This window comes from Lates calcarifer, linkage group LG4 (assembly GCF_001640805.2).
Source record: "Lates calcarifer isolate ASB-BC8 linkage group LG4, TLL_Latcal_v3, whole genome shotgun sequence".
NCBI classification, from domain to species: Eukaryota; Metazoa; Chordata; class Actinopteri; family Centropomidae; genus Lates; species Lates calcarifer.
The window spans coordinates 9,548,058-9,574,916 of record NC_066836.1 but is presented as its reverse complement, the minus strand read 5'-3'; the positions used below and the strand labels follow the sequence as shown (position 1 = coordinate 9,574,916).

The 26,859-nt window shown below is 42.9% G+C and overlaps 1 protein-coding gene across 3 annotated transcripts in view; it reads left to right on the top strand.

Annotated features, from left to right (window-relative positions):
- The window catches only part of greb1l (GREB1 like retinoic acid receptor coactivator), a 41,301-nt gene that overhangs the window by 10,452 nt on the left and 3,990 nt on the right, over positions 1–26,859 (top strand). The window contains exons 1-30 of one of the 3 annotated variants that reach the window (XM_018676318.2): positions 4,696–5,072; positions 7,809–7,920; positions 11,252–11,411; positions 11,871–12,044; positions 12,271–12,447; positions 12,653–12,829; positions 12,970–13,092; positions 14,266–14,388; positions 15,607–15,744; positions 15,834–15,959; positions 16,457–16,594; positions 17,121–17,306; positions 17,518–17,817; positions 17,944–18,072; positions 18,563–18,697; positions 19,262–19,462; positions 19,553–19,733; positions 20,366–20,555; positions 21,494–21,630; positions 21,838–22,180; positions 22,445–22,560; positions 22,874–23,106; positions 23,242–23,804; positions 24,042–24,147; positions 24,262–24,399; positions 24,544–24,683; positions 24,879–25,040; positions 25,227–25,431; positions 26,303–26,465; positions 26,622–26,849. In XM_018676318.2, coding sequence (XP_018531834.1) covers positions 11,255–11,411; positions 11,871–12,044; positions 12,271–12,447; positions 12,653–12,829; positions 12,970–13,092; positions 14,266–14,388; positions 15,607–15,744; positions 15,834–15,959; positions 16,457–16,594; positions 17,121–17,306; positions 17,518–17,817; positions 17,944–18,072; positions 18,563–18,697; positions 19,262–19,462; positions 19,553–19,733; positions 20,366–20,555; positions 21,494–21,630; positions 21,838–22,180; positions 22,445–22,560; positions 22,874–23,106; positions 23,242–23,804; positions 24,042–24,147; positions 24,262–24,399; positions 24,544–24,683; positions 24,879–25,040; positions 25,227–25,431; positions 26,303–26,465; positions 26,622–26,849 — 5,189 coding nt within the window. In that variant the 5' untranslated portion in view covers positions 4,696–5,072; positions 7,809–7,920; positions 11,252–11,254. Of the gene's footprint in view, positions 1–4,695; positions 5,073–7,808; positions 7,921–11,251; positions 11,412–11,870; positions 12,045–12,270; positions 12,448–12,652; positions 12,830–12,969; positions 13,093–14,265; positions 14,389–15,606; positions 15,745–15,833; positions 15,960–16,456; positions 16,595–17,120; positions 17,307–17,517; positions 17,818–17,943; positions 18,073–18,562; positions 18,698–19,261; positions 19,463–19,552; positions 19,734–20,365; positions 20,556–21,493; positions 21,631–21,837; positions 22,181–22,444; positions 22,561–22,873; positions 23,107–23,241; positions 23,805–24,041; positions 24,148–24,261; positions 24,400–24,543; positions 24,684–24,878; positions 25,041–25,226; positions 25,432–26,302; positions 26,466–26,621; positions 26,850–26,859 lie in introns of those variants that run through there. The other 2 variants (XM_018676320.2, XM_018676319.2) reach the window with 2 other exon arrangements.

Genomic DNA, 26,859 nt, shown 5'->3' with positions numbered 1-26,859 from the left:
CCTCTCAACATGATCCACGGCTCTCCTTTTACACCCCATAACAAATAGGGCTGTCTAAACAACACTTTATGACCAGAACAAGGCCTGGTCAACCATCATCAAAGATCTACTCTGGGATGAGCCATTAGGTGTGGACCAGATGTTAGAAGAAGCTGTTGTGATGGTGGAGGATCATTTTCAGGGTTAGAGTAAGATACAATAATCGACCTGCTAAATAAAGTGATTCATTTGTTTATAATAAGTTTTATTTTTTGTTTTAAATATTTTTTCATATCAGATCAGGGATGATTTTTGCATTTGCAGAATAAAAATATAAAAATGTAGAGACTCTTGTTGCTGCTCTAGTCTTGCTCCTCTTGCCCTTTACCATTGACCGTTGTTTGACCGCTATCGGTGACAGCTTTACTGTATGAAATAGAACTCACTGTTGTCTTATTCAATATGGCTTCCCTGAATAAGTCCATAAATGCATTAGGGTCCTGTGTCTCTCCCTGTTGTTCCGATTTGGGTGAACTGGTATTCAACCCGGCAGCGTTGTAAAATGCAGATTGGGTTGACTGACAGGCCTTCCGTTTTTATTACGCAGCCATGAACGCCATTGTAAACTGTCACTCGTCCTTCACTTCATCGGGGGGATAACAGCCGTGGGAGCAGATCTCTGTGAATGTGTGGTCACATTATGAAACGATGATGCTGTTTGAGCTTTGAAACTGTGGGTTGTGTGATTTATTTATGGTAGAGGCCCAAAGTAAAAACAATATTTTGCAGTTTCTTGACCTTTTCTTTAGTATAACATTCATTAACAATAACCATAATAACACACAACCTTTTGCTATCAGCCACGTCCAGTTGCATTGTTTTGATCAGTCATGTCAGAAACCGATGGGAAAGCATTGTTTTCTATACAGTTGTAACTTTTAGACTTTTCTGCCTTTAATGGAACTGGATGTCAAAACTGGTGGAGCCAATGAGATTAGACTGCTTCCATAGATCAATAAAAAGCTTTAGAAAATTACTTTAATGATTAATTGTCTCTTAAATCAGTTGCTGATCATTTTTATAGAAGAGAGAGCCACATTTTAGCTCTCAATTTAGAGCTACATTTTTTGAGCAATATGCTGAAATATTAGTCACTGTATTTGTCATTTTGTTGTAAACAAGTAGCTAACAGTGTCATTCAAGACTTGGCTAATTTAACAAGTTTAGTTTTTCATTTGTGCTGCATCAGTTATCTGTTCTGTAGGCCTTTGCCATTAAATGATGCCGGCCTTTGTCTGTGGCCGACATTTAGTTTAAGGTTAAATGCCTTGCCCTTAAACTCATCTGCTGGGCCAAAGTGTGTGGCAAGGTCACCACTCCAATCAACCTAGTGTTAACACAAAGGCTACTTGTCCCCTAATGGATTAGCCTCTACGCTCCCTCAGTGAGTCACTACACCCACCCTCCAGCCCCTCGCGGGCCTTCCCAGCCCCGCTGCCCTTTCACACGCACCCCCTGGCCCCTAATTTTGAAATGAGTTTTATAACTGGACAGTAAACTTCCAGTGGCTTAATGATGATGGCTTCTTCATCTGCCCAAATGCTCCTTTTGTCCGCCCCTCCTTAGGCCCTGGACCCTGCCCCCGTTCCCTCTGGTCACACCAGGCCTTAAACCCTGGTTCACCCCACTTTATAGTTCCACAGATAATCCCCTAGAACACACACACACACACACACACACACAAATACACACATATTTGCACGTGCATGCACACACACACACATACACACACCCTCAGGCTATTATCTCCACTGAGCCCTGCTCAGTCTCCTTCTCCCTCTCTTTCTCTCTGTTGCTGCCGACTTCAGCAATGGCATTCAGCTGGAATGTTTGACTTTGTTTGTGTGGCCTACTGGAAAGCCACGAATGACCTTAGCTCATCTGCTATCCTCACTAGCGCCGATTTGCACTTCAGGGCCCAGCAGGTAGTCCTGAGGAGGGCAGGGGGGGGGGCGGGGTCCTCGAAGAAGGTTGTGGGGCTTTTATAAGGAAATTAGAGCTGTGGACTGCCACCCGGATAGTAAACAACAGTGCGAGTCCTCACACCCTTGGCGTCGGGTTGCCCACATGAAGCGAGCAGAAAAAGGGACTCCTGTTGCGGGAATTTTCACATGGTGGCTGTTTCGTTTTCTTGTTTTGTTTTTTGACAGTTGAGCCGCGGGATTGTTTTCTTATTATAAGAGTCAGACGTGCTAATTAGCACCTCGACCATTGTACTTCCTCCCCACCTGATACTCATCTCTCATCTCCCAGTTTGTCAGTTGAACCTGATCTGTAGGTGACTTTTCATTTTGCCAGCAACATCAGAGCCTCAACCTGTCATGTTATGCAATATATGGAAGCCATCCATATGTGTTAGGTTAGATAGGTCAGTTAGGTCAGTTCATTAGTGTCGGAGCAGCAGCAGTTTAGGTAGATGATTCCTACCATAGCTCACTCCAAGCTGCTCCAAACAACAGTCATGTGTTCGGCAGCTGCTGAGTCAGCTAAGACAAAGCTGTGGCATTCCTCTGGGAATCCTAAAGGAGGAAGAACCCCCTCCCCTCTGAATTTGAGAGCACAAAATCTGGTCATGTGACGCATCTTTCCTCAGGTGGTGGTGGCAGAGGATACTTCCCCTTTGTCAAGGATTTTTAGCAGGAGCTCAATGCAGCGGTGAAGGATGGGCCTTGGGGGGGGGGCAAGCATTCAATCCACAGTCTTTTGTTTTTTTTTGCACAGTGTCTTTTGAGGCCAAAGAAAATGCTGGGTTTACTCATTATCCCCGCTTTAAATGGGCTATTTAAAACAGGCCATGTCAAAGTCAGGGGCTTAGGCATAAATCACACTGACAGCTCTTTTCCCCCAGTTGAACTTGTGGCTTGTATCAGATGGATCACACAGTAGAGATTTTACTTTTGTTACACCTGATAACTAACAGTTAATTTACAACATTTCCACTGCTTAAAATGTCAAATCTAATCTGATGCACTGCTGGAGACTTGCCCATACGTCCCGTGTGTGGTCTAAATTAGCAATAGCTGGACAAATTTCACAGTCAAACTCAAGCCCAATGTTTAGACAAATGTGGCTGATTGAGAGAAATGAGTGCATGAAAGCGCTGTAAGGACTAATGGGGGGCCCCGATTGGCTCGCGTGGTGGTTTACAGCAGCCATCACACTGACTGCGCCCTAATATAACCATTGGAAAGGAGGTGAGAAGAGCTGTACACGACTTGATTAAAACAACTGTTGACTGTGTCTGTGGTAATGAACTGGAACATCAGTCACACGGCCCAGTGAAGCAAGACACCTGGGCCTGTAAAAGGGAGATGTTGATAATGAGAGTATCTATGGCAACAGGAATAAAATAGCTGATACAAATGAGTTTATTACTTGTGCTTATTATTTTGTGTTTTAACTTAAATGTCACACAAAAACCAAATTAAATTAATTCTGCATTAGCATTTTTCTTATAAGACTTAATGATGCCAATCAACTTATCCTTTGGGAAATATTGGCAATAACGAGAGACTTGTGACCCTTTTATCAAGTAGATGTGAGTTTACTCAGACCTACTGTTGACCTGACAAATTCTTGCTGACTTTACTTGACATTAATTAGTTTGCAGAAGAACGGACACAGCAGGTTAAAGGTGCTGTGGGCTACAAGTCTGTTGTTTAGGGTTTGTTTAGGGTTAGGCCACAGTGAATGAAAAAGACACTGTATTAAAAACATGAAACTGCAGTCTAAATAATGTCCTGATAGTCTGCAGTTAGACTTGACAATCTGACAGCTGGTTGGGTTTCCCTTTCACTGCCAGGAAGTTGTCAAGTGTGTTTACAGTTTTTCAGCAAACCGGAATAGAAAAAAAAGGTTAAAAAATGATGTTTCGCAAAAGTAGTTGCTGAAAACTTTTTTGCTTAGTGGCAGAATCTATGAGGAAACTTGACTTAAGGGTAAAAGGTGATGTCCTACATTTCAGTGTAAACTTAGGTAAATCTGACTGTGTTTGTTTCCCAACCATGATGTGACGCATACCTAACTTCATGTACAGTACAGTTGGAGTTGAACTCTTATTTCCTCAAAACGAGTTCCCTCTTCTCTTGGCAACTTCATGATAAGGTACTAGCATTGATCACAGAGCTATAATGACATATAATCCCCAACATCTGCCAGCGCCTGTTGATTTGTGGTGCATTTCCGTTTATTTATTTTGACCAGATGAGCCGCTGGTATTTATAGCGGGAGTAAAACCCCAGTGTGGGGTCAATCCCGGGCAAGGCTACCAAGACAAAATGCTCAAGCTGACCTGAGACAGATTCTCCTGTCTCTGAATTGGCCCCCAATAAAAAAAAAAAAAAAAAAAAAAAAGTTGAATGTGGTGAGTGTGAGAGCGAAAGTTTAAAGATTTCCTCCCTTTTTTTCAAATACCTCCACACCATGCAGAATGGCCCCCACGGCAGATGTTTTGGCGTGCTGGGGGTCACGCGTGGCAGGGCGCCCTGGCTGCGTGGCAGCAGGGAGATGCGGGTCCAACACCCCCACCCCACCCTTCTTTGTTTTTCCCCCCACGGCTCTGCAGGCCTCCAAGAGCATCTGTCACCACGGGGGGTCAGCAGGGCTAAGATGAATGAGCCCCTGGTGGATTCCCTCCCTCCTTGGCAAATGGCACAGGACAGAGGAGGGCATGGGGGACTTGGGGGAGGGGTCTGTGTGTATGTGTGTGTGTGTTTGGTGTGTGTTTGTTTGAATGTGAGTGAGTGATAGAGAGAGAGAGCGAGGGCGAGAGAAAGAGAGAGAGAGAGGGAGGGTTTCTGCTGTACTGAGGGAAACAGTGAGATTCCCATTTCTCTCTATAGAGGGTCATGACAAAGGTGACTTGAGACCAGAGAAGAGTGAAACTCCATATGCTGCCTGGATATTGACAAATTCCAAAAGGATTTACTATCTCACATGGACTATATTTGAAAAAAGCTGCCTTCACATTTGGGATTTACTGCATTTGATTTGGATTTTTAGGGGTTCATCCACTGGTCGAGGAGTCATGGAAGGTACAGGAGATCTTTTTTTTTTTAAACCACTTCCTGTGTGTCACATGTGGGCCCAATGTAGCATTAATGAGATGGGCTTTTAGCACCTAATTTAGAGAACATGGAGAGATGTTTGTCTTTTTTTACCCTCATTTCTTATCCCCCCCTCCACAAACCATCCCCCTTTCTCTCATGTCTGACGGGCAGTGTCTTTTCACCGCAGCTTTTCTAATGTTAAGAGTGCGCTGAGCTCTTTCCCGCATTTCAGCCATTGGTATGGACTTTTACATGTGGAAGCATAACAATGAGGTGAAAACGACTGAGATATTTATCAGATTCCCATTAACATCTTATCTGCTGTTACGCCGCAGGCTGAACGCTGGTTTTAATTGAAGTAAATCCTGGATTAAGTCTTCTTTTTTTACTTACCTGTAGTGTCTTAATTAACCCATTTTAAACAAAAATCAAGTGCCAAGTTTAACTGTATGGATGGTATCAGCTGCCGAAAACATTTCTTTGGCTTTGACATGAAGCATCGGCTGGTTCAGAATGTGATCAAACCAGTAAGCATAGGAGGTAAATTTAATCCTACCTCTCTCCCCTCTGTTGTTAACACTAATGTTATTATGCAGCTGAAAGAGAAACAAAAGGGCTAGAGAGCACGAAAAGACAGAGCTACAAGTAAAGTAAGCTCAGTAGTATAGAGTTAAATTTCTGATTATTATTTTGAGTTAAATTCACAACATTTCACTTTACTCAAACCAAAATTGTGGCCATTTGCACTAAGCAAGCAATTTACAGAATATGAACATTCATGCAAGTTTTACTTCTTTACTTTTACGTGTGTCATTGTTAGTGAGTTAAACTGACTGTGAAATCTAGGCAATAATATCAATACAGACAGCACAGATGGCAGTAGACAAAAAAATATAGTTACAAAATTCATGGGACAATCTAAAAATAGATATTTCTTAACTGTGTTATCACAATCTGAGCAGTGCTGTCAATTTTCTGCCATCAAACCAAACTTTTAAATACATTTTTGCAGTATATATATCACATGTGGCCATACGATTGAATGGTTTACATAAGATGGGCGTGGGTGTCCATGCACATGTAGCTGCACTTGCATTACAGAGTTTATGTAAGAAGCATGTTTGTCTTTGAACCATGTCTGGCTTTGAGTAAAGGAACTAAAAGCAGCACGTCAGCCCTAAACACCTCAAACCCTTCAAATGTCATTACTGGAGAACCAGGACCTTATTAAGCGCCTCAGCCCGGGGCTCATGTTTGGTGTCTAGATTTACGGCTCCTTCGTCTTCATCTCACGAGCCATCTGCGTCTCCTTCTGTGTCGTCTACCCTACACAACTAGTCTGATAAGCATCAAAATATTTCAAGACTCTGCTCTCTGGGTAATTAGCAGAGTGTGAACCTCTGGTGGAGATTTGTATCTTTTGTGGGAACACCCAGTGGAAGGTAAAGCATGAACTTGTGTTATGATACTCAAGCTGGAACAGTATGTTTCATGAGATCAATTCTAGGTTGACTTCTGATATAATTAGTTTTCTATCTTAAATAAAACTTGCAGTAAGCAGTTCAGTTGTCCAGGAAGTTAAGCGCCACAGGTTTCTGTCTTGACTCATTGACGTTTTTAACTCTTTAGTTTGATTGGCTGGCTAATCATTGACAAAATAAGTTCCAGTCAGTAAATGCAAGTTGAACCAGCATTGTGTACACTTGCCATTTGGAGGACTTGGACCCCAGACCAGCCTCCCTCTTACAGAATAGCAGCACACAGTGAGAAGTGATGACTGGGTAGATTGTAACAGTGAGTGTTTCGAAGGGAACTTTGCTTCTGTTATATCAGAGACTGAGTAGCTAAACAATACTTTGTCAAAGGGTCAAAGTAACTGACAGAGAGTTGACTTTGTGTTTGTGCGTGTGTGTGTGTGTGTGTGTGTGTGTGTGTGGTGAGTGCAGCCACAAACTAAAACACCCAATTGTGTTTTTATGAAAATAGCCCCAGGGCCATGGTATCACATATCGCCTTTTAGCCTTGTAACAGTGAATACATATGTCATGGTCTGAGTCACTCTTAACGTTTGAGAGGCCATAAGTGCACCCATTCATTTTGTGAATGGGCATGTTCTTTGGACTATGGTGACCTGTAGTACCAGATTAACTGTAGCATACATGCTTCAGAAAACACTTCATGTTTTTTTACTTTCCATACTATGGTACATTCCCACCACAAAAATCTATATATTACTGAATCATCTAATCTACTTTCCTTGATACAAGTGAAAACTGAAACTTCTGATGGATGCAATTTTGTCATAAAACTAAAAAAAAAAGTCTATTCAGGACAAATTGTAATTTTCCTGAGATATACTTCAGCAATCTGCTTTAATCTGTTGGTTTCTTTTCAGGAAATGACTCGATGAGGCTGATTTCTAGAAAATTCTTAAAATATGAAAATGCAGTGGGAACACATACGTTTGATAGACTTGTTTTTTGGAAAAATAAGTACTGAAAACAAATTCAGACACTAAATGTTAAGATTAATGTTTTTTTAGATTTTAGCCATAAATTTGGTGCTTTTAATTTGAATTTTTTACCTGAACCTGTAATACTCAGACCCCAGTAAGCTACAGCATATCTTTTAGGGAGGAATGAAGTGTTTCATTTGTGTCTCACTGTATGATTGACAGTGACGGTCTGTGAGCTAATCAGAGATCTCCCTGCTCTCCCCCAGGTCTCGAAGCACTCGGTGAAATGTCTCTGCTGAAAGTTTCTGCAGAGTGGTGGTGACCCAGCATGTAGCAGAGGTGAACAAGTCCCTTCACGCCTGGGAACAATCTGACAACGTAAGTTACCTTGTTTTTTGTTGTTGTTTTTTTTTTTTTACATGCGCTGGTCGTGTGTTATCTGCTAAGCAACTCAGCTGTTACCTCAGCACGTCTGTGTTCTCATATTTTCTCTGTCTTGCTCCTCTCAAATCCACCGAGCGGAGATTAGTCTAGCCTGTTCTGACCCAGGGTTGTATTCATGCAATCTGTTGATGCCACCCACGAGGTGAGGAATGGCCTTGACTGACCATCTGACTGGCTGAGAGACAGTCCCCACTCGCTGACGTGAAAACCCCCCACCTTCCCGCCCGCTTTTCAGCCATTAGTCTTTGAACATTAAACTGCCTCTCCCCGGTCGAATCCACTCATGTTTGACCATCTATCAAGCAAGACTGCAAGCTGCTGACTCACCTGAAATAACCCCCCCTCCCACCCCTTTCTGCCACTACTACTGACCTTAGCAACCACCTCCATCCCACCCTAGAAACATCCGTTAAGTGACCTCTACCACAATCACGCTCTGTTTCAAGTTGTGCAGGTGATAAAAGGTCATTCTCTGTGTTCACCTCCGGCCTGTGCGAGGTTAATGACAAACCTGTCCTCAGAGGCTATAGGGTCAGCTGGCCAAAGAGCCCTCCGGAGCCTCCTTTGACTCCAACAATCAAACAGGCAACGGCAGCTTAATAAACGCCCTCGGGCTCATTTTCTTTTTCTTTTTTTTAACCCCCTCTGTCATTGTTTTCTCTATGCAGCCACCTTCTTCCATCAGTTAAGCGAGAAATACTGTAGCTTCTGTTAAGCTTCTTATCTCTTTGACAGCACAGTCAGGCACTGTTAATCTTGTCTTTTGTCTGTGTTGGTCAGATTCCTCCCCAGGAAGGTTGTTAGGTAAACACAGGGTCTGGAACCTGTCCAGGCGTGGGCAAAATGAGAGCTGGGAGAAAGAAAGGCAACTCCAGCTTGATTCCCACCCTGCCCATTATTGACAAAATAAAAAAGGTTTGGGGCAAAAGACACTGTTTATCTAGAAGATAATAGAAAATAACAGTACAACTAACATAGAGATGATTTAATTGTGGCAAAGTCTATTTCTTATCCTTAAACTGGATTTGTACAAACACCCACCTCCCTGTACCTGATTTACATAAATGAAGACGTGGTACTTTCACATTACAACTCAAAGACTTTGACTTTTTGAATTTTTTATTTTTTATTTTAGAGATTAGTTAATTGATCAACAGTTTAAAACCCTTTTCAAACATAAATCCCAAATATTGACTTGTTCCAGCTCTGAGGCTTTGCTCCTGCTTGACAGTAAAGTGAATGTTTTTTTGATTTTAGACTGTTGGTTGAGCAAAATAGTACATTTATAGACCCCAGCGTGGGATCTTGGACTGACATTTTTCACTACTTCCTGATATTTTATGGATAAAATGATTAATTTGAAGATTAACCCAACTAATTAACACATGCCTGAGTTTTCATTCAAACCTATGTTAAGTGTTTAATAGCTTCAATTAGCTCAGTTTTGTATACTGTGTTTTTATTTGGTAGAATAAGCTGCAGCTGTATCTTGCACTCAGCCCATCATTTACCTTTGCCCCAAAACAAAACCAATACTGTATTTAAAGGTTGTCTCAGTATTAACACATGCACATTTACAATCCAGGGCTAATGCTGTGTTGAGAAAACACAACAGCTGTGAAAAGCCAGACTGAGGGTAGTTCAGTCATTACCAAACTCTGCACTCAAGTTTAGGCCACTTATATAACTGAATGTAGTCAAAGCTAAAAAGTATTACAAAAGCTATGAGGGATTCATGTCAGGGCCTGAACGAGGAGTTTGAGCTTTACTCCGAACAGCTGAAGTCTGCAACCAGGCCTCCACTTGGCTGTTGAAGTGTTTGTGAACCACAACACCAGTCTGCGCCAGTCAAATGTAGTCCAAGGACAAACATCAGGATGAACTTATGTGTCACAAAAGCAGCCAAAACCTCCCTTTGTTTTCTTTATCAACTTTTCATCCCACACAGTTTGAACACTCTTGATGAATGGCTTGGTATTAAAAACAGATCGAGTGACATGTTTTGACAACCTTAAAAAAATGGGAGTTTGATTAGTGAGGGAGATGCTGTAATGAATGGACACAATGATGTAGTGTAGCCATTGGTCAGTATTTTTATTTTTTTTGAGTGCTTTCTGTCTGTCCTATTCCCTCTCTCTTTCTCTTGCTTTCTTCTTTGAGACCTCACGCTTTAACCCTCTGTCCAGCTGCCACCTGCCACCAGAGAGCCAGCCAACCCCACACGGGCCCACACGGCCGACCCCAGCAGATGTCCCGCAGTGGACGCTGGGGTGGAGGGGGCACAGGGGTGGGGGGCAGAGCAGGCAGAGTGACAGAAGGAGAAAGAGTCAAAAAAAGATTGGAAAAAGCCATTGGCCTTGGCCATTATGTTTGGGCTGACACAGAAATCATGTATGCGTGCATGTGTGTGTGTGTGTGTGTGTCACAATTATTTATTATGGAATAAGACAAAAGAGTACACACTAAAGGGCTGCAGCCGATGATTATTCTCTTTATTGATCGATCTGATCATTTTTCTTGATTATCTGTTTTGTTAAATGTCAGAAAATAGTGAAAAATGCCTTTTACAGTTTCCCAAAACACAAGGTGGTGCATTCAGGGTGCTTCTTTTGTCCAACCAGCAGCCCAAAACTCGTAAGATATTCAGCTGATTATCATAGATCAAAGCGAAGCATCAAATTTCAGAAGCTGAAACAAGCAAAGTTTTAGCATTTTATCAGCTCTGCACATTTGTAATGTTTATTAGACACCACAAGAAGGGTTTGGGTTTCTTTTTCTTTTTTCTTTTGGGTTAACATAGGACAGATTAGCATTTTGTGATCTACCAAAGCCATTTACAGTGTAAAACCTCTCCTCGCTGTGATTGTTGTTCCTTTTCATGAAGTATAAAACTGGATTATTTTAGAAGTACAGCACAGTCTGATGATGCAAAACACTTTAGTCTGGTGCTTCGACAGTTAAAGAATTAAATCTCACACTGAACTGTAAGACCATTCTTATGGAGGCATCTACGCTCAACGAATGCAGTAGAAATCGAATAGATAGTTTGCATCATGCAGCAGCTGATGTCTCATTTTAAATAACAACCTAACTGACCAACACACTTACCCTAACAAGGACACAGCCGTGCTGCTTTCCTTTGAAATACAAATGCATTTGTGTGAGACTCCAGTCTGTAGAGCTTGCCGCTCTTATGTAAGGAGCTAATCAATGAGTAGAGATGAACAGTGTCGTGACTGTGCATCTTTTCTCTTTTCTCCCACAGATAATGGGGAATTCATATGCTGGGCAGCTGAAGTCTGCTCGTTTTGAAGAGGTTCTTCACAACTCTATTGAGGCTTCGCTGCGCTCGAGCAGCGGAGACCCGCAGCCCATCTTCACACAGCTCTACCTAGAGCCAGAGCCGTATCCTGGTAACATGGAAGGTAGGATACCTCAAAGCCAAGAGCACAGCAGGTTTTAAATTGCATTTGGATTATAGGAAAGAACTCTCTTTTCTTTACAGAAGCTTTAAAACAGTTTAGTCTCAGGTTTACTAAAACTTAAAATGTCACCTTTTGTTGTCTGAAAGGCTGCAGTGACAGTAAATGATCGAAATTTGGTTTTCGTGAAATTTCCCGAAGTTGAGTCATGTTGTTTGCAGCAAATTTCAGTACTTCATTTTAAAGGTCTGTATTTCTTAATAACTTCCCAGAGGTTTACTGAAAAAAATGTATTTGGTACTAATGGTAAGCTCCACTAAACCCACATAAATAATAATAAAGTTGTTCAGTATGAAATTTACTAGATAATTGGTTGGAATTTCCAAAACTGTAAAAGATATTGCTCCCTATCACTGTAATCCAGCTCTAGTGAAAAATAATGTGATTTATACTCTCAATCAGACATCAAGCCAAAAGCTGACCTCCATGGTGGGGAGCCACCAGGCCACGAGCTCTCTAACGGCCACTCCTCCAACGATCTGGAGGAGCTGGACGACGATGACGACTCAGACAGCAGCAGCCCTCCACTTCCCTACCTACAGGCACCTGCACCAGACGGCTGCTGCACATTGGACGGTAACGCCCCCACTGCTACCCCACCTGCAGGCCTTCTTTGAGACTGTAAAACCTCAGCATGTATACAGTGAAAGACAAAAACTATTAAGCTTGTTGTTAAGATTTAATGATTATAAAAGATGTTGATGTTTTGTTTTTGTTTTTGTTTTTTTACATAATAGATGATCTGATAGCTAGACCAGTCTATTTCTTCAAATATCACATCTGCTTCTCCCTCCTCTCTCAGGGTTCTGTCAGGCCGGCAAGGACCTCCGCCTGGTCTCCATAGCAACAGAGCCCATCGAAGTCCCAGCAGGCTTCGAGCTGGTGGGTGCCAAGTCCCCCAGCATCCCCGAGCACATCCTGGTGTGTGCAGTGGACCGCCGCTTTTTGCCTGACGAGAATGGGAAAAATGCACTTTTAGGTCAGTCTGTCCCCCAGGTCTGAGATGAGAGTGATGGAGACAGCAGATATCTTTCATTTCTATCAGATAGCATCATTTTAAAGTTGCTGGTAGAGTGAATATATTTTGTTCTTAGCTTGTGCTGGTCATACAATGGACTGTGCTATAAATTTGTAAAAAAAAAAAAAATAATGCAATTATTTTGTTTTTATTATGTCACCTCCAGGTTTTTCAGGAAACTGTGTGGGCTGTGGTGAAAAGGGTTTCAGATACTTCACTGAGTTTTCAAACCACATCAACCTGAAGCTGTCCACACAGCCCAAGAAGCAGAAGCACTTAAAATACTACCTGGTGAAGAATTCTCAGGGTGCTCTGTGCAAAGGACCCCTCATCTGCTGGAAAGGTAAAAAAAAAAAAAAAATTTAATTCATGAACATTACACTTTTGCCCTGCAGTGCACCCATTTATTCTCTGGTGATGACCTTCCTGGATTTTACACACTGTATGTCATGATTTTTGTCGATCCTCTCCGTGCCTTCTCAGACTGTAAAACCCGTCAGTTCTCCAGCAACGCGTCAACCTCCAAACCCAGCTCATCCTCCTCTCACAGCAGCAAAGAAAATGGAGGCACCAGCGGACACAGCTCCTCTCCCTTTTCCCTCTCAGGTGAGACTGTGCACAACACTGACGCACCTAGTGACATTTAGCTATAAAGTTCAAGCTGACATGAAGTTACTAATATGTAAAAAAAAACAAAAAACACACACACACACACACACACACAATTTAAATAGTAAAAAAGAAAAATAACTCATACTCTCTGCATTCTCTCTCAAATGACAATCTATATATATATATATATATATATATCATACCAAAAACAGTGATTGCAGCTTTTGGTATATGCTGACAGGTTTATGTTGTTGCCATAGAGACAGGTTGTGGTGGCTAAGCCCTGAAATGTATGAGGTGAGCACGGTCTGATGCTTCTGCTGTGTGTGAATCAGGTGGACAGACAGGGGCCCTTGTTGGTTGGGTTTCATCCCATTCTGTTGCAGTTATACATATATTTTGGTATTTCAATGGAAATTTAACAGTACCAAATAACCTTTTACGTACATGTTCACTATGTGTATTACTATTATTATCAGTAGCAGTAATATTTTCAGACTAAAAGTAAAGTAGAGCAGTATAATTCTTTTACAGAAAACAACCTCTTTCTTTTATGTAAGAGGGCTTGCTGAGTGAAAGTTCAGCAGCAGAGTAATGTAATATAAGCCTGGGTCATTTGTTGAGGTGAAGTAATTGCTGAATGTCATATGCCTACAAGAAAGATTCTGCCTCTCTTCAAGGAGATGTTGTTCTCCTCTGACCTGTCACAACAAGAGCGCCTGTTCCCTCTTTGATTGAAAAAAGCTCCTGGGCTTATGGTATTGATTTGTTCTGAACCTGGAAGCTGCCTGTCAGCAGAGATCTCGTACATTAATGTGTTAGACAGCTGAGTCGCGGTGCTCGTCGCTGTTGCTGGTGAAGACTCTTGCCCAAAATCTCCTGACTGCGAATGATTAATGAAAAAGGAGAGTTATGGTCTGTTTGTATTGTGCAATGGACATTGGATACAAACACAGAGGTGTCTGTTAGCATTTGATATTTTGTTTGATACTAGCATGAAGTCCAAAGGTAACTATAGACCAATCAGAGGAATGGAGGGTGTTAAGGCTTTAGGTTTGAGATATTCATCCAGTCTCTGTAAAGGAAATACCAATCACCAGGCAGGGAGTGGGTAAGTGTTTTATATATATTTTTTTCACAACATCATATCTCTGTTTTCATATTTAGATTCTCCGCCGACCAGAACGACACAAGCATCCTCTGTCTTTTTCGGGAGTCAGGACCTCAGCAGAGACTGCAGTTTCCTCAAACCTCTGGCTTCCACACCTGGAAACAAGACTCTACCAATAGGTGAAGCTCTTTTTCAGCACACCTATAGCTTTTGCATGATTTGATCAGTGAACTATTGTTTATTGTCAATTTAATTTCATTCTGCATTATATTACATGATATAAAGAACAAACATAAGAACAGAAATTTTAGTCACGCTCCCACATTCTTTGTTGTATTCAGGCTTTGACACTGGTATTTGCAAGGCTTTAGATGCAGATAAGCCTTTGCCTTCATGTGAGTGACACTTCAGTGGCCTTGCCCTTTTGCTGAGAGGGGTTGCTTAGCTACAGGTTTTTTGTTTTTTGTTTTTTTTTTTTAAACGTGGTTCAGCATAAGGTGGAGTCATGGCTGACCATACAGCCAAGATTAACCTCTGCTATGGCCCGCTTAGATACACATACACACACAAACAAACAAACACACACATGTACACACACGTACACACAAACACATGGGTGTGTGTGTGCACTTATATTTACACAGCAATCAATACTGGAGGAAGGAATGCTGTAATGACTTTTTAAGGCCCTGCTATCTATTAGCCCCTTTACAAGGTTGTGTTGATATTGACAGACAAAGGCTACACATACCAATCAATGTTTTAGTGTATTGCATACACATTGAATATGAGATTGGAAAAAGTCAATTCACATTCATGTATAGAAAATCAATAAGCCACTGTTAGTACTGACTCATTTTTATGCATTGCTCTGTCAAACAGTTACAGTTGTGAGACTATTTTATGTGTACATTTTCTTAATGTATTTATTAATGTGTTAGCCACTACTATTTTTTAGCTACATTAGTGGCATGGCTCTGGGGAAGGCAATGATGGGATGTCGGTCGATCCATCACTTGACTAAAATATCTCAACAACCACTAGATAGATTACCATGAGTTTGCTTACAGACATTCATGGTCCCCAGAGCATGTACCCATGTAACCACTGTTTCTAATGAATTTTCCTCTAGCGCCACCACCAGGTCAAAATTTAATTTGTCCAAAACTTTGGTTTATGACTAAATTCTTGCAAAGCTAATGACATTCCCAGCCAGCAGCCTCAGCTGTACTTTGTGTGTAGTGCTAATTGCCAATTGTTGGCATTTTGTATTTGTTAGCATTTAGCTCAAAGCTATGTCCCATCTTTTAGTCATGATTGCCCAGACATTATATACATATACTGCAAATGGTTAAATGTGCAGTCTTAATTGTCTCTATAAACATGTGTGTTTCCAGTACCCACGGCTCTGAGGGTGAACGGGCCGACTAACGGTCTGGGTGTTGACGGGCGTCCTCCCTTGCTGAGCCCCTCCCAGGTTTCCTTAGGACCTCAGAGTCAGGGGTATCGCACAGCTGACTTAGGAGACAGTCCAGGTAAGCCCCTTCCTCATCCCTCTGAAACACACATTCATTACTCATTCATTATATTTTCTATTTTGACGTCGTTCTCTGTGTCTTCTCAGTATCTTCCGCCATGAACTCGGGCCCTCCAAAGAAGCGCCACCGGAGCTGGCATCCCACGTCGCTGGTGCCCATCCCACCAACAGCCGTCCCTGTTCCAGCCATCCGACCCATCGTTTGTTCCCCAGGTCAGTTCCTGAACCCCATCGGGATGGCTCTAATATGTTCTGCATGAGTCAGTGTGAGCAGGGTTGTAAATTATGTATCTTTTTTTAGCTAATTTCACTGTGTGCACATATGTGTGTGTGGTGTGTTTCTGAAGCATAGACTGTGTTGTTTATAACTCCACCCCCACCCCTCCACTCCGTCTGGTTTGGGGACGAGTATGTCACATCCCTGACGTTCTCTGGTTGTCAGGGATGATTCACCAAGCATCTCCATGGAGATAGAGACAGAGAGTTTGTAGCAGGACTGATTTTAAAAATTGCATGATTGAAGAAGATTTCTGTCACATCATGTAAAATGTGGTTATACTGTATACGCTACCATTATATCTAATAAATTGTCAGGCCTATTTTTTTTCTTAGTGCATCAGCCACAAATGCTAATGCAGTGTTTTCAGCAGCAGCTCAGCTGTACGTGACCAATCCTGATATTGACATGTCGTTCCTTTATTTCCCTCCAGGTTCTGTGTTAGGAGTCTCCCCTCCTCAGCCCCCGGTCGCTGGGGTCATTCAGCCCCAACCTGTCGCAGTCGGGGAGACGGTCATCGTCCCTGACAACCTGCTTAACTCTTCAGGTGTTCGCCCTGTCATCCTCATCGGTACGAGCTTCGTTTCAGTGATCTGCTCTGTCTTGACCCTGCAAATTAAGCGTCATCTGTCATTTTCAGAATACATTTTCAAAGCAAATTAAGCCACTTTTTATACACATGTCCCACATCATATCACTGTGATGTTTCAACCAAAAAGGTTAGTTCAACTCTATTTCAGGTAATGAAAAGGGAGACGGTGGAGCTGTGATGGGTCTATCCTGCAGTGTATCCCTACATTCAGCTTGTCACAGTCAGGCATACCTAACATTAAGAGCAGCATTAAAAGAAACTGTTTTATTTAAAACAAAACAAAAAAAAATTCTCCTTATAGTTTGACTTTTGACCTTTTCTATGGGATGGATTCCCACTGTATTTCCTATACAGCTTCATCACTCCTAAATGGAGACTAACAGCTGAACTGGTTATATTTGTATTTTTAAAAAGTGTCTTAAAAGAAGATTTTTACTGTAACTAGTTTTATATGTTATATGTTCTATATGTTTCAGTTTTGTCTAATGGGGACTTTTCTTTTCAGGGCATGGCACTTTACCTTATTTCTATGGGAATGTTGGGGATATAGTGGTGAGCCCCCTGCTGGTCAGCTGCTATAAGAGCAGCCAGCTGACAGAGAAAACCCTGGAGACTTTGGGCCTCAACAGAAATCAACTGCTGAGTGTGGAGACAATGATTTTGCTCACTTTGCAGTATCTAGCACGTTTAGGTAAGCAGCAAACACAATCTGTCACAAACAAATCTCTCTCTACTTCCTGAATTTTTGCATGTTAGCTGCTATCAGACAAACAGGGTAAAGGGGTGGATGACCGTGAGGTGCTGGTGTCTTATTTAAACACAGAAACTGAGGTGAACTGATGTGCATTTTTTCAGGAAATCAGTGCTTTGGGTTTTTATATTTCTTGTTTTTTTCCCTGCAGGCTCTGAGCAGATCCCACTGAGGGAGGAGCTGGAGCAGATTGTTTTGAAGGCCATGCTGTGCTGTCCTGGGGGTCCCGCCATCTCCCCGTCCCAGCTGCCCTGGTTGGCTCGGCTGGAAGCCAGCGTCTCCGGGGGCAGCGTTCAAGTCGTGGTCACCCATAACTCTTTGGGAGAGGGCATTTCTGAGTCACTACGTTCTCTTAGTGAGGGTCCTCACCACCAGCAGTGCCTGCCCACCTACGTGGTCATCATATGTGCCTCTAAAATGAGCAGCAACGAGTTCTGCGTGCTTGTCCTGGGTGAGTTTTGCAGCCTGGCTGCCCCCATTATAGGATTATTTAAGATCCATAGTTGCCTTATTATCTTGACTAAACTGTGCTCTGTTGGAATGTAGAATTTGCAATAATCAAATCTGTTGAACACAGGAAAGTACCAAGCACGGGCCTTAGCTGAGGGCATGCTGACAACTAACGAGTTTCTGAAGGAAATCAGCTACGAGCTCATCACAGGGAAAGTCAGCGTGTTGGCATCTCACTTCAAAACCACCTCACTAGGTGAGTTCTGCATCTATAACACATGTGCTCTTTGCTTTGCATGTTGTCTGATGAAGGAAATAAGGTGAATTACATTGAAAAAAATTAAAACCTGAAGTTGTCATTGTATGTTTTGATTTTATACTGTGAATCAATGTGTAAGAATATGGCATCATTATACCTCTTTAAAGTTGTAGATATTTAAATTACTGAGCAAATTATATGAGAGGTGCACTAGTATGACCAAGAATATCTGTAACTTCTTTACTGCATGATCACAAATCAATGATATTGATCTGTAAATTCAATGGATTATAGAGCTGCTGTGTTTGTAAATGTCTGAGTATTTTGTAGAGTAGTACAGAGATCAAACTAGAACACATACATGTGGAGTCACATGATCATGGTCGTGTGAATTTAAAATATATTAAAGGGAATATTTGGGTGCGGCTGTTAGCTTGTATCCCTGGCTCTGTGTCTTTGTGTGACTATGGTAACTGTTTGTTTTCAGGGGACAATCTGGACAAGCAGCTGGTGCGATACCAGCGGCGGAGGAAGGGACAGGTCATCCAGCCTTTTCAGGGAGATGTCACCGACCACATCCACTCCCAGGAGGCTGCCAGCATGTCACCGCCTTCAGAGAGAGGTTAGACCGCTCTCCACCGTACTCACTGTGCAAACTGAACTGCTTGGCTCATTAGCCAGTGGCAGTTTATTTCTTTTCTTTTTTTTACCGATTGAAACAATCAATATAAATTTGACATGTAATTACGTCACTCAATCCATATTTAGAGTTTTTCTGTAAATATATCTTAATGTGTGTGTGGAGAAAAAGTATGAGGCAAACACTAGGGAAAACATCAAGGAAACAAAATGGTGCTCAATATGTTGCTGACCACTTTAGTGATCACGCTAAAGTCCAGATTTTACTATCACCTGGTACATGTGGATCTAAATTCCAGACCAAACCCATAGTCCTGTTTCACTGTGGAAATTGACTGATTCTAGAGTAGATTTTAACTGTAACTGTGTAAGAGTCTCTCAGTCTGTAAACTACAATAATTTATTGCAATGTTTGTCATTGAGAGTCAAATTCTCCACATTTTAAATATCTGTATAACTTGAGGTAAATCTTATTTTGTTGTGCATTAAATTGACAACTGTATTAATGCTATAAACTTTATTTTTTCCCGTCTATCTTTTCCTGTAGGAGATCTCTTAAGTAAAGTATTCCAGATCTATCCTACCCAGCTGAGCGTGGCCCGCAGCCTTCTCTCTCAAGTCTGCTCCATTGCTGACTCAGGGACCCAGAACCTGGACTTGGGGCGCTTCTGTAAAGTGGACTTTCTTGTTTTGGTCCCGCCCTCTCACATTCTGGTACACCAGACAGCACAGCGCATCCGACAATCAGGTTTGTCTCAGCAACTGCAACTTCACAAATGAAGATTTGAGGATGAATTTTCTCATCATCGTTCTTCATTCCTTTGTTTTTTTTTTTCAGGAGTGCTCGTGGACCTGGGGATCGAAGATGCCTCCTCAGCCCACCAGAAATCGGACAAGTACGTGGTGCGTCTTGACGGAGACGTTCACGCCAAGATGGAGGCCTTCATGAGGAAAGTTAAACAGAACCCCTACACCCTGTTTGTCCTCATTCACGACAACTCCCACGTCGACCTCACGAGGTACGCAGGCTCCAGAAAACACAGGAAGTCACACTTGAAGATTGTGAGAACAGACCATGTTTTGCTCTGTTGATAATCTGAGTCTGTGTGAAAATATGAGTTGTTGGGGCTGCCAATGTAGCCTTGTCCTTTTTATGCTCTGATTAAAGTGCGAGGAGGAGAACAGCTGCAAACAAGTGAAAACAAATACAGAAAAATCTTTAACCTTGAATTTTGGGAAAATTTCAGCCATATCATTGATATTTCTTGTTTTTGTTTTTTATTCTTTTCCTGGAATTTGTGTTGATTCATTTTGACATTTGTGAGGGTATTTTTTCGTCTTTTCAAACATTCAAAGATATTGCTGCTCATGCCAAGATGTTCTGTTTATTCCAAGCAAACTGCTGTTTTCCCTGCCATAAAATAGGTCACTTCCTGTTTTTCATTGCATTTTTCTCGGGAATGACCTACAACACACTGGATAGTTAGAGGAGCAAATGCAAAAGCTTCCATGAACCATGTCCTCAATCGAGCTGTTATTTGTACAATATTATCAACAGCTGTGGTACCTAAAATATCCATTACAGCTTTCAAACACTTTGCCCCACTCTCTCTCTCTCTCTCTCTCTCTCCCTCCCCCTCTCCCTCTCCAGTGCTCTGTCCGGTTCTGTGTGCCACGGGGAGCTGCAGGGTCTGGCTGACCGGGTGGTGAACTGCCAGGAAGTCCTAGATGCCATGAACCTGTTGGTCCTGCAGGTCAGCTGCTTCCCGTACACGCTGCAGACCCGCCAGTCCCGTATCAGCATCCATAACGAAGTCCACTGGCCTTCCAACAAGAGTCTGGTAATTATTTTCTTTCTCTTTTTTTCAACTGTAAAGAGGTATGGTTGTAGTAAAAGTCATAAAGGGATATTTTGACATAAAATTACAATTTTATTGCGACAAACATGTAGAGGCTAGTTTGTAACTGTAGTGGTCTAGCTGCTCCACCTGGTGGATGTGAATGCATGTACATCAATAGGACAGGGGGGCTGGATCTGCACTATTGCTTGTCATCATAAATGAGATATTTTCATGGATATTTCTGCTCATAATCCATCTTTTGCACCATAACTGTATGGTGTTATTGAATCTTTAAAAAGACATTAGACATGGTTTTAATTCATTGTACATTAAATTGCAGTTCGTTTACATTAAATGCATACATTACATTGTCAACACTGATCATTATTGAAAATATTTTCAAATACACACATTTCATTTATACAGCCATTTCAGAGCAACAGAAGACTGTTTTTTATATGTTATTTATTATCATTATTACACCGACCAGACTTACAGTATCACTACAAAACACTGTGGTATTATACAATTCATAAATCTAAGGGGTCATGAGACAATCAGCAGAAAGAAGACTGCTGCACAGAATTAGGTTTATTTCTTCTAATCTTTGCTTTTTTTCTCTTGTAAATTACTGAAAAATACTAGTTCTCCTTCAAGCCTATAAATGACTCAAATAATTACTTTGACTTACTTACTTTTGTTGACCAGCTCATAACACGTAAACATATCCAGCTGTTGAAGATGGGCTGCAGGTTATCACTGCCAGTGTAATTTTAAAGGCTCACAAGCCAAAAATGTTTGCAAGCACTGATTTTGAGGGCAAATTATATTGATATTTTTTTAAAGTTAAAATTCTGGACAGTTAAGAAAATATGCCATGTTCTCACTGGATGCAGTACTTTACTGAGAGCACTCAGTCATGTATAATTTTCCTCCAGCAGGGGGAGCAGTCTCCCAATGATTTACTCTACTTTGGCCTGAGGGACTACAGCAGCTCCCTGCAGTGGGGCGTGGCCAGCCCTATCCTGCGTTGTGATGATGCATTTGAGAAGATGGTCCACACTCTGCTGGAAAGGTCAGTATGGGGTGAAATCAGTGCAACAGAGGGCTGTTGTCATCCAGCATTAAATCTTTTACGCAGTTTGTCTTTTGTCAAATAGCCCTGAGTGAAAACTTGAAGAGTTTCAATCATTGTCAGAAACTTAAATGTGTCAAAATTGTTGCTGTAACATAATCACCTGAAAAGCTCACAAAAAAAAAAAAATCCTTTTTGTCATCCCAGGCATCCACACCTACACAGCATGGTCATCCGCAGCTACCTGCTGATTCAGCAGTACACAGAGGCCATGATGGCCCTGACCTCTTCTCCGTCTCTGAGGGACCACATAACCCCGGAGACTCTGGCCATGGTGGAGGACCTGATCAACGCCCCGAGCAGAGAGGGCTCCCAGGGCCGGGGCCACATGCTGCTGGTCCGTGTCCCCTCCCTGCAGCTAGCCATGCTGGCCCGGGAACGACTGGAGGACGTGAGGGACAAGCTGGGCCTCCAGCTGTGCTTCGCTGTGCTGCTGGGGAGTCCTGCCTCTGAACTCAACCTGCCCAGGAACTTCACCAGTCGCCTCAGGGTGAGACCACACGAGTCATTTTTTAAGTGTGTTTTCTACTGAAATTTTAAATATTCATACAAAGCGACACCGGCTTACTCCAGATTTCGGGGTTTGAATGAAACTGGGTTTTAGCTTAAGATGAGGATTTTTTTTAAAATACTTAATTGTGTTAAATAATAATTTATCAGTGTCAGCTGAGCATTCATTATTGGCCTAGTTTGAAATGGCACATAATGTTTACTTGAACAGTAAACATTATGCAATAACTGTGTTTTCCCCAAGGCATGGCGAGGGTGCGAGAATGAAGACTGGGTGCCGCACACCTATGAGGATCTGGAGGGGCTGCCCTGCATCGTCATCCTCACAGGGAAAGACCCTCTTGGAGAGACTTTCCCCAGGTAGGCTCATGCTTCACAGTACCCTGCTACTCATAAAACACGACAGCATATCAGATTCTCTCACGGAGAATGTAGCACAATTCCCTTTAGCTCATCTATAATTGCTTTTGGTGTGCTGTTGCCTCGTCTTTTGTTTATCCAAGTGTTGTTTTACACGTCTACGTTCACACAGTGTTTGTTATCTTCTCCACAAGAAAGGTCCTGTTACTTTTTGTGCTGCACAGTGTGTCAGTCCTGTGTCATATATCGGCGTTGTGTTAATATCATTAAATTAAAGATCCATGACGTCTTCTTCACACTTGTGCTCTTCTAGGTCTCTGAAATACAGTGACCTGCGTCTGATAGACTCCAGCTACCTGACTCGTACAGCCCTGGAGCAAGAGGTGGGTCTGGCCTGCACCTACGTGTCCATGGGTGTTGTCCAGGAGCCCAAGAAGGCCGTGGCCCCACGGGAATCAGATGGAGAGAAAGCCACCACCAGCTTGAACGATGGAGACGAGCTGGAAAGACCTCAGAGCAACGGCAGCGCCGCAACCAGAGCTTCTGGTGCGTCCCTAATCTCAGTGATCTGTCAGGAAGTTGGACTCTAAGAGTCACTCCATTTTGAATTGTATTCAACTGGGAAATATGCTAGAGGGTTTTTTTTAAATATCTTTCACATTTTACTTTGTCTTGACTCAGGTTCTTTGGCAGAGAACGGAGTCAGCTCATCTGACGTTGCAGACTCTTTCCAGAAGCCCTCCACTTCCTCCTGCCCCCCTGACGGTGCCACCATGTCAGACGTGGGCACAGCGACAGGGTTCAAGCAAGAGTGCGATTCCCTGGGAAGCCAGTTCTCTGTCAACCCCTCCAAAACCTCCAAGGCCCCTCCCTCTCTTTACTCCAGTTCCTCCTCCTCCTCCCCCTCCCCGTCCTCCTCCTCCACCCAGAGGCCCAGCCAGTCCACACAGTGCGGCCGGGACCCCAAGCCCACCCGAGTGTCACCACGGACGGTCATTTTGTCTCGGGCGGCATACAACCTGCTGGCGGGGGAGTCGGGGAGCCAGCTGAGCTCCTTCTCCCTGCTGCCACACGCAGATGTGGCGTGGAGCAGCCCGCTGAGGCCCCTCATCACTCACAACCTGCAGGGGGCAGAGCAGAGCACATACTACCGCCAGTGGACCGTCGCCAGGCAGCATCACGCCGATTACGAGGCTCCACCTGTGCCACATCCACGACGCTTGTTACTCAGTGGACCCCCACAGGTAAAAAACACATACTACTCCACCTGCATCATGTCACTGATCAAATCATATAACCTCAAACATGAGAACGTCTAACAGAATAGATGTTAGAATATCTAACTATACTCATGAAAAACGAATGCTTTTATTTTGAAATAAAGCCCCTGATTTGCTACATATGGGCAGTTATAGGTAATTACTTGTGTATAGCTGAGTGTAAGTGTCATTGCAGTGTTAAAGGGATGATTTTTTGTCTAGGTGGGGAAAACGGGTGCCTACCTGCAGTTTCTCCGCATCCTGTTTCGAATGCTCATCAGACTGTTGGAGGTGGATGTGTATGATGAGGAAGAGGAAGAGGAGGAAGGTGAGGATCAGCAGGACTTCCTGTTTAATTTAATTTGGCATCACATGTTGATAAATATATCAGATGGTGGAAAACTAATGGAAATGGAAAGTAATGTTCTCATCCTATTTTCAGACACATCAGAGGTTACAACTCCAGTAAATAGCCAGTGGCCTGACATTGAGGAAATTCGAAAGCTGCCCTTTGACCCCTACCCCCGAGACCCTAAGTTCAACAAGGCCAGCCCTGTTTTCTCTGACAAGAGCTTAAAAGGTCAGCAGAAATACGCAAACATCAAACAGCAGCACTCTCACAGTTAAACATTTTAATCTGTCATTGCAAACACAACATGGATGTTGATTTAATCTGAACTTAAACACTCATGAACATGTTTGATTTTTATGTTTGTACCTGCAGATTTTAAGCAGGAAGGAGGGAGCCAAACACCAGCCAAACGAGAGACCAAGTCAATACGCCTGAGCAGGTTTGCCGCCCACAACGTCTTTCATCACTGTGAACAGTGTCACCACTACTGTGAAGCAGGCCCCGCCTCGCAGGTGAGTGCGGCATGCAGGCTTAAATGAAACATCAGCTTATAAATGTGTGTACGCATATATATCCTGACCTGTCAAAATACATTGACACTTGAAAGCTTTTTACTCTTTAGGGCTATATCTAATGCTGATCTCTCTGTGTTAATAATGCATATATATGTATATTTGTGTGTGTGTGTGTGTGTGTGTGTGTTGTAGTTGTCGGAGTGCACCTTTCATGCTTTCACCTTCTGCTCGTCCATGCTGGGGGAGGAGGTCCAGCTCCAGTTCGTCATTCCTAAATCCAAGGAGCAGCACTTTGTCTTCAGCCAGCAGGGCAGCCACCTGGAGAGCATGCGTCTGCCGCTGGTCTCCAGCAAGGTTAGTTTACCTCTGTATATACGAGTAAGCACACAGATGTTAAAGTGAGTAGGTAAGCATCTATGTAAAGAGAGGACTGGCTTGTACGTAAAATTCTAAACTGAGGCATCTATCAGAAGTGAATCCTCTGACTCATTCTCTGGCCCTTATCTCAGCTGAGTCACATTTATACTTTTGTGTCTCCAGGATCCTGACCTGTTGAAGAGTCCAATCTTCACCCCGACCACAGGACACCAAGAGCACGGCCTGCTCAACATTTTCCATGCCATGGAGGGCGCCACTCATCTGCACGTCCTTGTGGTTAAGCAATTTGAGCTGCCCCACTACAGGAAGTACTGGCCCAACCACATCCTGCTCGTGCTGCCGGCTATGTTCAACAACGCTGGAGTCGGTGAGCAACCTGCTGGCTTAACTGAACTGAGATCTGTGTAGAAATTCATGGGCTTCCTTCTACTACAAACAAACTTTTTGAAATTGTATAATTAAAGTAGAATAGATGTATGTCAACTTCCAGCACTGTGGATCAAACACAGTAAACTGGATCTTCCTTAATGTTTGACTCTTTTTTTAAAGGTGGACTTGAATAAAGTCACTCATAAAAACATTGCTCCACAGTGCTACTAGTGGTCAAAAACTCCACTGTGTACCTTTAAGCCTACGCCACCTTGCAGCTTATCGCTCTGCTGATAATGAGTGATTTATTACAGTGATCGTGCACAGTCATACATTTACAGTCAGTCACGTTTTACACTGTGTTTACAGTGGGCAAAAGGTTCAGTGTTGTCTTAACCAACTGGAGAGAGCAGTCACGTATGAAAACATCCATAGCGCCATAGTCTGATTTGTAAGTAAGCCAATCAGGTGTGTGGCCTGTCTGAAGTGGGTGGGACCGCTCTCAGATAGGCAGCAGCGGGGGATCACTTAGTTTATCTGACCTTTGTTCTTTGTCTCGCTGTGACCCTCAGTGTCAACATGGCCACATAAAATATATCTGGTCAGAATAGACCCAATACACTCTGTACTGTATCTTCAAACATTAATGCTCAGTACCTCACAGCTCTGACCTGCAGCCTTTTCTGAACTGATGTGAGTTCAACTTGTGACATTTGTAGTGCATGCACGCACTTTGCAAAACTAAGTTTCAGCTTTGAAATTTGTTTTGAGTGCTTATCACCTGCTGCAGTGCTGTGTTTTGGTCGAGATATAACCCTTTTGAGGATGTATCAATGAAAAGCTGACACGTGCACTCCTGTCTGTTTAAGGTGCCGCTCGCTTCATGATCAAAGAGCTGTCGTACCACAACCTGGAGCTGGAGAGGAACCGACTGGAGGAGCAAGGCGTCAAGAGGCAAGACGTGTGGCCTTTCATCGTCATGATGGACGACTCCTGCGTGCTGTGGAACGTCCACCAGCCGGCGGATGGCAGGTAGGAACTGTTTGTGATTTGTCAAATTTGCAGAAAGATGAGTTTAGTGTTCTAATTATTCCCGTCCTGTTAAAAAACTACAGAAAAGTTATGATCATGTTCCCCAAATATTTAATAAATGGCTAAAGTTCTCATGTTTGCATCTCTGTCTCTCAGTGAAACATCAGATGGAGGTTCAACCTTCACCAACGTGTCCCTGAAGACGGTGCTGCAGCATATGGAGGCCACACCGAAGATCTCCCTGTACGCCATGTGCGGCACTCGCAAGTGGAGCAGTAGCCTGGCTCGCAACCCTCCCAGCCAACGTTTCAGCAGGTGTCATCTCCACGACTTTGTCATGCTCAATGTGGACCTGACGCAGAACGTTCAGTATGACCTCAATCGGTAAGTTGGA